The following is a 14,521-nucleotide window of genomic DNA, read 5'->3' on the forward strand; positions in this document are numbered from 1 at the left end:
GCTACAGAGCAGACAGTCACTCCCAACCTCAATTGAGCTCTGCTCTCGCTCTCCTTTGAGCTCTCCACTCCAGCCTCACTCAACCTCTGCTCTCTGCTTCATTCAAACTCGCCTCTCCAAGCCTCGCACAAGCACTTTGCTTCTGACCACCTTCAGCCCTGCGCACTACCTGACTCTGACAGCAGCATGAAACATGCATCCTTGTCTCAACCTATTACAACACCTTTGAACCATTTCTAACACCCAACTGCTGTAACCAAACTATATTAAATAGACATAAATTAATAAACTCTTTGAATATTGTCACCCAAAATCTTGTATGTTATAAATATGACTATCTACACATGTAAGGTAGTCATATACAGTATAATCTAAACAGCTAGAAAAAACATAGCACTTTGGTGAAAAACATGTCTACAAAGTCTTAATAACAAAAGTAATTATCAAAAGACTGCACCAAGCCAGGGAGAGACTGTAGGTTATACAAATAGCTATAAAATGGTCTGATAATCCAAGGCACACAAATGGCACATTAAAACAATTAAGAGAAACATTAGTCTGAAAAAAAAACACTTTTAAGATCCTGAAAGTCATACAATAACTCGCACAACAAATGGATCAAACTTCCTGAAGACTGACACTCTGGCCTCAGATTAAAAAAACTGAATTCTATTAACTTAATAAATTGAGCCTAAACCTGCCAAAAATATCCCAAAGATCAGATCTATATCTTGCAAGAAAACCAATGGTGCCATTATGGCATTAATTTACTCAAGATAATCTACTAAACACATGACAAAAGTGAATTCCCATTTGCCCTCTTTATTGAATTTAAGAAAAACCCTTGATATCACCCTTGATAACCCTTATCTAAAGTGCCTTATCCTAACCTACAAGAGGATCTTCCACAATACACAGTACCTCACAAAAGGCTATTACAAAAGTTGGAGCAGCAGGCAGGAGTAAAAGGTAAGGTGCTCCAGTGGATAAGGGAGTATCTAAGCAATAGGAAACCGAGTAACGGTGAGGGGGGAGGCATCAGAGTGGCGAGATGTCACCAGCGGGGTTCCACAGGGCTCTGTACTCGGACCCATCCTGTTTCTAGTATATGTAAACGACCTTCCTTCCAGAGAGTATAGACTCATTCGTCTCAATGTTTGCTGATGATGCAAAAATTATGAGAAGAATCAAAACAGATGAAGATAGATAGAGACTACAGGACGACCTGGACAAACTGGAGGAATGGTCTAGAAAATGGCTGCTAAAGTTCAACTCAGGAAAGTGTAAAGTAATGAAATTAGGCGAAGGGAGCAGAAGGCTGAACACAAGGTACCATCTGGGAGGTGAAATCCTGCAAGAGTCAAATAGAGAGAAAGATCTGTGGGTCGATATCACACCGAACCTGTCCCCAGAGGCCCACATCAAAAGGATATCATCAGTGGCATGTGCTAGACTGGCCAATATAAGAACTGCCTTTAGAAACTTGTGTAAGGAATCGTTCAGGACCCTGTATACCACTTCCAATACTCCAGGACCAATCCTGGAGTATGCAGCTCCAACCTGAAGTCCATACCTAGTTAAACACAAGACGAAGTTAGAGAAGATTCAGAGGTATGCCACCAGACTGGTCCCGGAACTGAGAGGAATGAGTTACGAGGAAAGGCTAAGGGAGCTGAACCTCACAACCGTGGAAAATAGAAGAGTAAGGAGAGATATGATAACCACCTGCAAAATTCTCAGGGGAATTGACAGGGTGGACAAAAACAAACTCTTTAGCATGGGTGGAACACGAACGATGGGACACAGGTGGAAACTTAGTACCCAGATGAGCCACAGAGACGTTAGAATTTTTTTTTCAGTGTCAGGGTAGTTAACAAATGGAATGCATTAGGCAGTGATGTGGTGGAGGCAGACTCCATACACAGTAGGCAGGACCAAAGAGCCAGAGCTCAACCCCCGCAAACACAACTAGGTGAGTACAATACATGTACTAGTATGTGTATTCTTGCACATGTACTTACCGAGTTGTGCTTGCGGGGGTTGAGCTTCGGCTCTTTGATCTCTCCTCTAAACTGTCAATCAACTGGTGTACAAATTCCTGAGCCTACTGGGCTCTATTATATCTACATTTGAAAATGTGTATGGAGTCTGCCTCCACCACATCACTGCCTAATGCATTCTGTCTGTTAACTACTCTGACACAGAAAATCTTCTTTCTAATGTCCCTGTGGCTCATCTGGATACTAAGTTTCCACATGTGTCCTCGTGCATGTGGACTGTGTGGAACGTATTCTTACACACGAATGTAAGAACGCCAATGTTATGTACTCTCACAAACCCAATGTACCTTGTATATAAATAAATAAATACTGTACATTTAAATGTAGTAAGCATCCATCAGTCTCAGGAGACTATGGAGATGTGTTCTGGTTGTCGGTCTGGAGTGGCCTCTCCAGGGCGCAAAGTCAGGGTAGGTTGATATGGAAGAGAAGCTGTTACCCAAGCTGTAGGTCCCCCCTCTCTACGGCGCCAAAAGTCTCAAATGGAAAGGCAAACGCCAATACGATTGGTTCCAGCACCGTCGCAGGAACTGTCAGAACGAGGTTGAAGGCAACAACGAACTGCCCTAGGAGCTCTAGTTCCGGAGTTAACCTCGAAGTTGGTAAACGAAGGCACAAGGACTCCAAACCCAAAGACTGCCGTGGTCAGGGCCGGAGAAGAACCACCCCAGCAAGGGCAAGAATGACCCCAGCCTCCAGAAGCAGAGCCTGGGCCACATGAGCCTCAGGAGGTGGACGTCCCATTCCCACACCTACGGGTTCCAGGCAAAAGATCATAACAGCCCCTTTCACCCGAGGCCAGCTTCCTTCAAGACCAAGCAGAAGGAAGAGTAATAATTAGTAATTACAAAAAATTATTATAATAATAATATAAGTAATTAATAAGATTTCTTAACACTATTGTTCTACAAAATAATTAAAGTTAACTTAGGTTTTGTACTGAATAGTTGTGCTATCTGTTTCTCAACTGTTACTAATATCTGTGGATTCCTATTGCCCAAGAAAGGAGATTAATGTGCAACAAAAACCAACCAAACTCAGATTTTAAACCGATTAATTTTTATTTCATGAAAGGTGCAGTTTGGGATGATATATCATCTAAACTTCAATTTCATGAAAGTTGTAACAAACTTTTATGAAATTTTATCCATTTTAAGTTTTGCTGGAAGATAGCAGGTATTTTATATCAAATTGTTCTGTATTTCTTAGTTGTAGGTTAAGTGATCAAGGAGGAGGAGGAGAATGGTTGAGGTGGAGAGTGAAGGTGGTAGTTTAGGCTGGCCAGTTGAAGCAATTTCTTCGCCAGAAGTGATCACCTTCAGAGTAATCTTATGACAGAGTACAGTTAATGTATCTGTCATGAAGGGTCACAGAGTTGGTGTTCGCTGGGGTTCATTAACAATTCCTCTGGTACCGTAACAGCAAGATCATTGGCACCGCAAAATAAATATTTATATAAGATTGGGTCCTTCCAACCTTCCTGTATTACTCATTGCTAACATATAATATTTTCTCAATGACAAGCAAAATCTCTGCAAAACTATTACATTGTTAAAGTTTAATTTAATAAGATTTATAGGTGTGGAGCTTCCGAATGAAGCCAAACTTTGCGAGTCTTGGTAAAAAGAATGAGAGAGAGAGCTATGTGTGTGCTGGTGCTGCAGATGAGTCATGCACACACGATGAAACAGTCTTTACCTGTCTCCCATTGGAGCAGTTTTTTCCCAGCCTTGATAAGAATGCATAGGAAGGCAAACCTTTCCAGGAGGCCAAAAGGATACCACTGGTGTTCCATCTGGAGCAAGAGGGATGTTGTAGAGATGGGGTCATGTTCCTCACAACGGACTCTGTGCCAATACTGAAGAGATGTCGAAAGTGGCACTATGACTCCTCCAAGGACACTCAACAAGCTGTGAACAAAGTTTGCGAGAAGGTCGAAGAGAAATCTCAGGCCTAACATTATGAAGACTAGCGGAAGCAACTCAGGAAGCAGCCCATACAAGATTTGCACAGCAAGGCAATGATACCCCCATTTCCTAAATATTTACGGAAGGTGTAAGATGATGACTACAATGCCAAGCTTGGGTACAATGACAAAGTTTTTGACTGGGACAAGTACCATGAGTGTAGCAAGGAAATCACCTTCTCAACCAAGAAACATAATTAGAGAATGAAAAATTTGTTGAAAAGAAAAGAGTTTACTTAGAACATTCCTCCTGATGAGGATAATTTACCCTTTACACTAGACATGGATGAGCTCTTTGAGGAGAGCGAGTTAGGCAAGATTGATCGCTCAAAGGTGATCTTCGGGGCAATTGATCCACTTATGGCTGAAGTCTATTTAAATGAGGCCAAGAGGCGAGAGAGAGAGAGGAATGCGCCACATATAGAAGAGTCTCTCAACCGAGAATGGATTCAGTTTTAAAAATGTTCCCAAAACCAACCCTATTTGACCTAACATATAAATCCTTTCATTGAAACTAAAAGCCCAATTAATGACAATCTGAAGACATTTAAGAGGAATAATGTGAGGGAGCCAACTTCTCGCGAAGACTTGAACCTGGACATAATACAGCAGCTACATAAACTCACTGAAGGTGTCGACTAGCAGTGCTTTAAAACCTCATCTAGGAAGTGATCTCATCCAAGTGCTAGTCTTGAATCTAGTACACTTATTTTAATTATATCTCTAAAAAGTACGTCTGTATGTTCAAGGTTGGGGGAACAGACACATGGCATTAGCCTCACCAAATTTTGCAGCATGAATGGTCTTACATTCTTGCAAAGTCACTTGCACGCATAGTGTGGCCGGAGTCGCAGAGCTCTATGTGGGAGAGCGTTGTAGCTCGATGTTGTCTTAGTCTGCTGTCTGTTCTGTGTCGAAGCTGTAGCGTCTTGGAGACGATTAGAACTGCCTACGCCGAGTGCTACATTCTTGACTGGAAATTGTACTGGGTTGCTATTCTGTTGTTGTTGTTGTTATAGATTCAGCTACTCGGAACAAGTTCCAAGTGGCACGGGCTATGGTGAGCCCGTAACTTACCTGGTACAGGAGCGGGGCAAGTAGCCCGGGCCATGGTGAGCTCGTAGTGGATTTACCTGGCACAAGAGTGGTGCTGAGACTGGGGATCTTGCTATTCTCAAATCGCTTGCTTATATACGGTGACTACACCTCACAATAAGATAGGAGGGTGGAAAAACCGTTACCTGTAAATAGGGATTGGATTATAGCTTGTGTAGTTAATGCTAATTAGTTATGCTATTAAGATGATGAGATAATGGAGCGAGCATAAGTTTACTCGCTACATTGAGTTTGATGCACAGGGCTTCAGAAGCTTCAGTAGCTTCACATTCCAGTAAGTACAGACGTTGTTGTTGTTGTTATAGATTCAGCTACTCGGAACAGGTTCCAAGTAGCACGGGCTATGGTGAGCCCGTAACTTACCTGGCACAGGAGCGGGGCAAATAGCACGGGCTATGGTGAGCCCGTAGTGGATTTACCTGACACAGGAGCAGTGCCGTCTGTGACTGTAAAAAAAGTACAGACGGTTGACACAGAATATGTACAATGTTTGACAAGAGCGGTGAAATTTCTGTGGGAAGAAAACATCTGACTAACGAACAAATCGTGATTAAGGAGTTGCATCAAAACTGCACGTGCAACAACGAGCGGGGGTACTTACGCGCGCCCGCGAAGGATTTGATATTACGGGCTATTCATGCCCGTGCCACCTCTTGGGTGGCTTAATCTTTATCAATCAGGATTTGATAGACGGGAGACATCTTCCGTCACGCAGGGTGCAGTCGCACCTCCACAGATCTCCAGTATCAACTAATGATACTGGTAATGGCTCAAAAGGGCCACCACTTACGGGCTATTCATGCCCGTGCCACCTTTTTGGTGGATTAATCTTCAACAATCAATCAATCGGATTTGATAGTTACCTTCCATTCCTGCAGTATAGTTATTCTGCAATATATTATTCCCCTTTTAACAGCCGACTTTTCCTATGGCCACCACAATAACCAACAATGACTGTCCCAGACGTTCAGCCATTTTCCCATGCACGTCAAATGCCCGGCCTTTTCTACAGTATAGTTATTCTGCAATATATTAATCTCCTTTTTCACTGCAGAACTTCATTCTGGCTCTTAATTTGTCTCACGAGTATAGGCAGTATCTCTACGCTGGTGTTTCTCTCATTCAGCTGCTGTAATATTATGCATGTAATGTACACCACATCCCCTCAGTTGCTGCACATTCATCTTTCTTACAAGTATCTCTGGGAATTCTCATTATCTGCCGATGTAGACCTGGCCAAATGTAAACTGTCAATAAAATTATTCGCACACCCTCCGTCACTATGTGATGGAGTGCGAAAAGATACGTGAATTCAGAGACAATTCTATAACGAATGTTCCAACGATGTGTAAATATTTCATTCGGAATGATCTGCTACCAGAAATTTTAGCCAAATATCCCCAGTTTGCAAACTATAGGTAGTAACTAAGTGACTGTACCCTATCCACCGCTGTCCACTGGATGGGGGGGGCGGTGTGCAGGACAAACATATCAATTGTGTCACTAGCTCTCCACATGTCATTTGCTTAATTTAGAAACTGTACTTGTGATCGATCTCGAACCCATTGATGATGTGACTTATACTGAATTTTGTAACTAGCTCATCAAGATTGTAACTTGCTTAATTAAATGAATTGTGGGGTTCAGTCCCTGAGCCCATTATGTGGCTCTGTAACCCTTTCCACTACCGTCTACAGGATGCGTATGGGGTGCACAATAAATGAACTAAACTAAACTGGATGTCAACCAACAAACTTACACTAACCATAGAAAAGACCTACTACATTCTATTTGGTAGTAAATCGTCAAACAGATTCAACTCCAGATAGACATTGTTAACATTACCAATAAAAGTGAGGGGAAGTTCCTTGGCCTATACGTAGACAAGAGACTGAACTTTAGCACCCACATACAACACAGCCAAAACAGTCGGTATACTTTCTAAAATCAGATATTATGTTCCCAATTCTGCTCTCCTCTCAGTATACTACGCACTAATCTATCCCTGTCTTTCATACGGTATATGTGCATGGGGTTCAACCACTGAAAATTACCTTAAGCCTATCATCACTCAGCAAAAATCCGCTAGCAGACCTATAACAAACCCTGTCTTCAGACAACTCACCGCCCCTCTGTTTAAGTTCCATAACATGCTAAGCATACACTCACTCTACACATTTTCATGTGCTATCTACATGTACAAAACCTTGTTCCTAATTGCTAATCTTGATCTGAAACTTTCCTTGATAGGTGTAATAGAACCATGAGCACTACACCAGAAACAAATATATCTTTGATATCCCCAGAGTAGACTAAATCTGTGCAAACACTCCAAGCAAATAAAAGTGCCAAGTCCCACACCTTAATAGCTGTGGCTCACTCTGAGGTCTACCTGCCACACTCGCACTTCCAGAAGATGTAGCGCTGCAAGTGTGGAGGCGCACGTGTGTTCTGCAGGTGTGGAAGCCTCCACCAGACTGCTGGGGTAGCCATTCGCCAATCAACAAGAGGGCGGTCATACAACCGTCACAGTTTGTGATGGGCACCGCTGACAGGTGAACGCTTCCCCATTGTTTGGGGGGAAACTTAAGATTTGATTGTGCAAAACTTAGTTGCTTTTATTACAAACTGACCATGACGTAGCATAAGAAAATCTTCCAGTCCCCAGCCCTGGCTCCTTCAATCTTCCATGTTCTAGCTCTGGTCCCTACAATCTTCCAGGCCCCCCAGCCCTGATCCCCTACACTCTTCCAGTTTCCAGCCATGATCCTTGCACTCTTCCAAGTTCCAGATCTTTACAATCTTCCATGATCCAGCAATGGTCTCCTACAATCTTCCAGGCTCCAACCCTAACCCTACAATCTTCTGGGCTCCAGCCCCTGGCCTGTACAATCTTCCAAGTTCCAGCCCCTGGCCTGTGCAATCTTCCAAGTTCCAGCCCCTGGCCTGTGCAATCTTCCAAGTTCCAGCCCCTGGCCTGTGCAATCTTCCAAGTTCCAGCCCCTGGCCTGTGCAATCTTCCAAGTTCCAGCCCCTGGCCTGTGCAATCTTCCAAGTTCCAGCCCCTGGCCTGTGCAATCTTCCAAGTTCCAGCCCCTGGCCTGTGCAATCTTCCAAGTTCCAGCCCCTGGCCTGTGCAATCTTCCAAGTTCCAGCCCCTGGCCTGTGCAATCTTCCAAGTTCCAGCCCCTGGCCTGTGCAATCTTCCAAGTTCCAGCCCCTGGCCTGTGCAATCTTCCAAGTTCCAGCCCCTAGCCTGTACAATCTTTCTTCCATGCTCGTCTCCTAGTGACGAACTAGGGAGAGAGTGCCGAGGGTGCCAGCAGTCACCAGTGAGCGAGCAAGGAAGGTGGCAGCTAGTGCATGCTCGACCACCATACAACCCATCCGTCGTCACCTTGCTAAGGTGAGCTGTTGGCGCTTCCACACCGTGTCTTTACGAGTCGCTTGTCTTCTGTGTAAACGCTACTTATTATTATTATATACTTTATACAGATGGTTAGAGCGGCGTAATATAACCAGGTTTATCCTGTAGACTGAAGAAAGTGTGTGACATGACCTGGAACTCCATGAGTCCTGGACATGTTGACCTGGAACTCCACGCGTCCTGAACATGTTGACCTGGAGCTCCGTGAGTCCTGGACATGTTGACCTGGAAATCCACGAGTTCAGGTCACTAAACAGAAACTAGACAGACGCAGTGTCACATAATGGGTCAAACCTGTGCCATCACAAATACCTCATGTCACTGCACGCGTCATGACCATATGACCGCTACCGTTAATTGTTCCTCTCTCTACTCTCCCTCCACCACTCCCCACACCCCCATTCTGCGAGAGAAGGAGGGAGTGATGGTAAGTGACGAACGATGGCGCCTTGTTGTTAGCGACCATCTTAGTACCCGTGTCCATACAACCATCACCACCCGCACCACCACCAACACTACCACCAACACCACCACAATACCATTACTGCTCCTCACAAACAACTGAAAAAAGTAAATGAGGGACGAGAAACAAAGGATTATAGCCACAGAGAATGTATCAGACTCGGTCCTCGGATCACTCCTACCCATAGTGTATGAAAGTGACCTACATGGAGAATTAAACTCGTACATGTCGATGTTTGCAGACGACGCAAAGTTAATGAGGAGAGTAAAACAAGAGGATTGGAAAGTGGTGTGGGAAGACATCGACAAACTCCAGGAGTGGGCAGTCAAAATAGCTGTTAGAGCTCAACCCAAATAAGTGTAAGGTAATGAAGATGGGAAAGGGATAAAGAAGACTAGGATATATTTTCACTATGAGGGCAAAGCAACTGCAAGAATCAGGAGTAAATGATTTGAGCGAATATAATTCAAACATTAACACCAGATGCACAAGTAAATAAGACAACGCCATTGGCACACGGGAACTGGCAAATACAAGAAAAGCCTGTACAAATCTTAGTGAAATTTTGAAGACAATATATGCAGCCTAGCTATGTCAGACCATTACTAGAGTACAGAAATTTGCAGCAAGACTAGTGTCAGACTTGAAATAACTTAGCTACAAGGACAAGTTAAGGGAATTCAATATCTCAACCTTAGAAGAGGGAAGAAACAGAGGACATGATCACTACATACTAGATACTGTGGGAAATAGACGAGGTGGAAAAAAACAGCCTCTTTAAACTGACATAATATAGGGCAAGAGGACACAACTGGAAGCTAGAAACGCAGTCGAATCGTTGAAACAAAATGAAATACTCGTACCTTGTACGAGTCAACAAGTGGAATGCACTTCAAGTTGTGGAAGCCGCTTCCATCCACAACTTTAAGGCCAGATATAAAACAGAACTCTGAACGTCGGGAGAGATAAAAAGCATGCCAAATATAAATAGCTAGGAAGAGCGGAATGAAGAGTTAGATATCACTCCTCCATAGTCACTGATAAATTAACTCCTCCATCGCTACTTTGACTTTTACTGCTACCTCTCCTCGATCACTGCCTCCCTCCCCTTCGTCACGTGAAGTTACAGTGAAGTCAACTAGGTAGTTTTAAAAACCAAGCCTAATTAGGGTGTTACTCTCCCAGGAATTCACCGTATATATTTCGTCACAGGGAGTTGGTAAACTTTACCAGGTCATTCATTACCCATTCCTCTTCCAGTCAATATTCCCAACTATTGCCACAGGACCCGCCTGACTCCGGTCACGTTGCATCATCTACATGATGGGCAAAGATTGATGAAATGAAATGTTTTATTTCGCAACAAAGACAACCCCGAGATATTGATTACAGTGAGACGGGGAGTGCTGGCTCCCCTGGCCAGGTTGTCAGTGTACCTGTTGTTGACGGTGTTGTCATGGCTCGAGGCGGTGGTGGCAAAGTTAGTAACATTCCTACACGCACTCACGCACAACGCAACCACAGCCTCTTTATATTAGGTGAGTACAGATATCTGCACGCAACTACACACATTCATGCAGTCACACATACGCACTGACACGCAACCTGTTGTTGTTTTAGATTCGGCTACTGGAACGAAAGTTCAATGTAGCACGGGCTAGTTAGCCCGTAAATGGAGGCTCTTTGGAGCCATTATCAGTATCAATAGCTGATACAGGAGATCTAGGGATGGGGTCCGTGGACGCGGCAATCCAATCCAAGACCATAGGGCTGGTCAGACTGGTGACACGGGAGACATCTCTCGTCACGCAGGGTGCAGTCGCACCTCTACAGATCTCCAGTATCAGCTCTTGATACTGGTAATGGCTCAAAAGGGCCACCACTTACGGGCTATTCATGCCCGTGCCACCTTTTAGGTGGCTTAATCTTTATCAATCAATCAATCAGACCGGTGAATTGATGGGGTACACACATCGCTCATAGTTGAGTGCCACAGGACTGTCGACGGGGCTGGCCACAGTCGGCCGGTCTAGGGGCAGATGTCTGGATATTGCAAGTGAATTGGTTTCCTTATCCCAGTTCCCCGAAGTTTGTAATCTAGTCGAATTTCCTTCTGCAAGGTGTCGTAGTCGCAGTGATGGTCGAGGTGTTCTTGAGGGACGATGTGAAGGATCCTGCTTCTCTGCATTTGTATTCCCAGTAGACGTTGTGGATTATTGAGATATGCTGTCTGTCCTCCTTGGAAAGTACGCGGCCACGTCGGATATACCCGGAAGAGGCAGCATGGGAACCTGCCAGTCTGGTTGGTGGCGGTGCTTGATCTGGAGGGAAAGATGGTACCCGGCGGGCGTACGAGGGGCGGGAGAGGCGGTGACATTGACTGAAGCAGTCGGTCGAGTCATTATGATCGGCTTCCTTGAGTTCGTCTTCAGAGTCGGCCAAGTCTTCGGAGTCGGCCTCGTCGTCGTGGTCAGCTGTCTTGGGGGGCTGCTGCCGTCCCTGTCAGTGGGACAAGCTCGGGGATGCGTAGTCGCTGTGGCTGGACGTTGAAGGTTCCCTGGGTTCGGCTCAGGCGTCCCCGGGATGGAGGGTCCAGTAGCAGTTGTAGAAGTTGGAAGAAGGTCATCGGGTGCAGCAGCTGTTGGAAGTCCATTCGCGACGATCAGCCTGTAGATGACGTGGATGTAGCGGGCAATGACGTTGTCCACCAATTTGTCGGCGAGGTGAAGGAGGACGGGAGGACGGGAGGCCTGCAGCCTCCTGGTGGAGGCTGCAGGCTGGGCCGGTGGTGGTGTGGTCAGAGCTGGTGCTGTCGGTTGGGTGTGGCGTCCCCAGGGGCCGGGCGGTGGTGAGGGAGTCACATGTGTGTTCCCAGGTAAGACCGGGAAACCGGTCTTAGGGAAAAATACGCGTGGTGGGAGGAAGCGGTAGCCGTCATCTTTTTGGATTTCTTCCTGCTGGAGGAGACTGTCAGGTGAGACTGCGGAGTGTGGGTCATTGCAGAGCAGGCGGCGTCGGTGGGAAGATGTGCAGTCCGTGTAGTGGTGCTCCTGGGCGCAGAGACTGCATCTCTGTGCTCGCTCGGTGCACTTCCTGGTGTAGTAGGAGTACTGGTAGCACTTGAAGGTCTGCGGTAAACTTCAGCGTTAGAGATGGTCTTGACTGTTACCGCTGCCAGCGTCGGGTTCTGGTCGTTAATGCTGGCGAGGATGTCGTCGTCGTCGCGATCGGTGATCATGTGCTAATATTCCTACGAACACGGTCCTGTCTGCCAGGTAGCGTCGTGGTGGCGTGAGGGCGAGGCCTGAGTCTTGTAGGGTGATCGTAGCGGTGGTGGTGAATATCTTCTCAAGGTCCGAATTGCTGGAAAAGAGCAGGAGAATACTCTCTCTTGTTTCCAGGATGTCGGCCGGTGAGACGTTGGCGATGGCGGAGATTTGGCGTAAAATCTCGGCGGTGGAGAGAACGAGGTTCTCCCGGAGACGAACCTTGACACTATGCAACATGATGCATAGGATCAAGACCCACCCCAATGCTGGAGGATCCCACCAGCCGACCATGGGAGGTTACCAGCAACCCCCCCCCCTCCCCCCACAATTTCATGGGACATAGCGGCAGCATAATCACAGATCCAATCATATTCTAAAATATACGATGCCTCTGTATTCCAAATATTCTCAAATATGGTTGGTAAGACTGGTGTCGTGGATGGTGCATGATCCGAGTCCTAATGTGAGCTTCATGTATAATTCCTGTTAAACACCCAAATGTGTGTTGACTGCATGTGTATTGGCTACAGGTTTTTGGTATGTTGACTGTGTGTGTGTGTTAAATGCAGTTGTTGACTGAAGGTGTATTATCTGCAGGTCTATTGCCAGCAGGTGTGTGAAGGAGTGTTGGAGATGGCGGGCTACTTCACCAGAGTCACAGGACGACCCTTGATGCTGTCAGTGCTGCTGCTGCTGGCTGGTCAGTCACCCGTGTCTCTCTAATATTGTCTCCAATAGTGATAAATATATAATAGTAATACTGTTATTGGAACTGGTCTATACATGACATTTATCCAGGGCTGGTGCCAGATTATTTTGCACCTGGACAACACCAACTACAAAATAATTGCCAGCTTGGATTCTCATTTCTGCAACATTTCTTCACAATCCGTTTATAATTTTTATACCACAATGATATATTAAGTGAAAAATAAAATGTCATTAAAACCTTTTACGTGAAACATCTTTAATGCTATATACCTTTTAAGGTTACTCGGCACAACCAACCCGTCATGTTAAGACAATATTTTGTTCCAGTCAGAGAAGCATTTTTTTTTTTGGGGGGGGGGGTATTAATTAACAAGCTTAGGTATACACAGCAATGTGCTGCTACCCTATTTTAAATGAAAGACTACAGAGTTTAGATAAAGAAACTAGCTATAAGTTCATCTAATGTTCCCCTCTCACAGGATGGTTAGTCATACATGGAATCAGGAGAGAAAATACCTGCCTCAATACAAACAAATAAATTAAATTTGACTATATAATAATTTGATTTTCATATATGCTAAGCACTGAATCATTAAAATATTATATTATAACTATTTTTTACCAGTTTCAATAAGATTTCTCTCAAATCTTGTTTTTTTTAACAAGTTTAGGAATACACAGCAATGTGCAGCTATCATATTCCGTATGAAAGATTACACAGTGTAGATAAAAAACCAGCTACAAGCTCATCCAACATCCCCACCTCAGAACGGCTAGTAATACCTGAAATCAGGAGAGAACATGAAATGTAAGGCTGATCTATTAGCCCCCACTAGCAAAATCTGGGAACAGCTCAAGAATATCTTCCAATATTCCTGAGTGTATGAAGTAATTACAGAGCTCAACGTACCTCATACCATTTGGTCTGAAATCACTGATAACAGAGCAATCATAGATTGCCCTTTTGGAAAGTATGTCCCAGCTCTTGTTAACATGGTTTACAATTGAAATATTCACCATTGGGGGATTCATTACCTGCACCCACCTGCCAGAGAGAAACAAACCCGAATTAAATAAAACGAATTAAAACACTGACAAACAATATTTAAAACGTAACCACCTTGTTAGAATAATCTGGTGAGACCGTCTTGTGAACCTTTCGTCACAAGAAGGCCATAGTTTACCTAGTTAAGATTTCGTAAAGTGTACTAGGGGTTCCTATGTCTTGTCTTGGCCCATCTGTTTTTTATTTAATTTTACAATTTATTTTATTTTTTATGTATTATTTGTTGGGAAAAAGATGTTATTTATTTAATGTTATGTATTTTGATTTTGTTTCTACTGGATCTGTCTTGAAGTTTATCCATTTACATACTTTCTTCTATTGTATAATGCATTTCTTAAATGTTCAAGGTCGATTTTTTTTATATTTTTCGTTTACTATACTTTCCCGCTATTATGTTTTTAAACAATTTGAATAAAACTGTGACCCTGGAAGATCAGTACTGC

The 14,521-nt window shown here is 44.4% G+C and overlaps 1 protein-coding gene across 4 annotated transcripts in view; it reads left to right on the forward strand.

Annotated features, from left to right (window-relative positions):
• Nucleotides 1-2,221: 2,221 nt before the first annotated feature.
• LOC123757945 (uncharacterized) overlaps nt 2,222-14,521 on the forward strand; it is a 36,748-nt gene continuing 24,448 nt past the window's right edge. The window contains exons 1-2 of one of the 4 annotated variants that reach the window (XM_069338764.1): nt 2,222-8,548; nt 12,899-13,001. In XM_069338764.1, the coding sequence (XP_069194865.1) occupies nt 12,935-13,001 (67 nt within the window). In that variant the 5' untranslated portion in view covers nt 2,222-8,548; nt 12,899-12,934. The other 3 variants (XM_069338763.1, XM_069338765.1, XM_069338766.1) reach the window with 3 other exon arrangements.

Source organism: Procambarus clarkii, chromosome 40 (genome assembly GCF_040958095.1).
Source record: "Procambarus clarkii isolate CNS0578487 chromosome 40, FALCON_Pclarkii_2.0, whole genome shotgun sequence".
NCBI classification, from domain to species: Eukaryota; Metazoa; Arthropoda; class Malacostraca; order Decapoda; family Cambaridae; genus Procambarus; species Procambarus clarkii.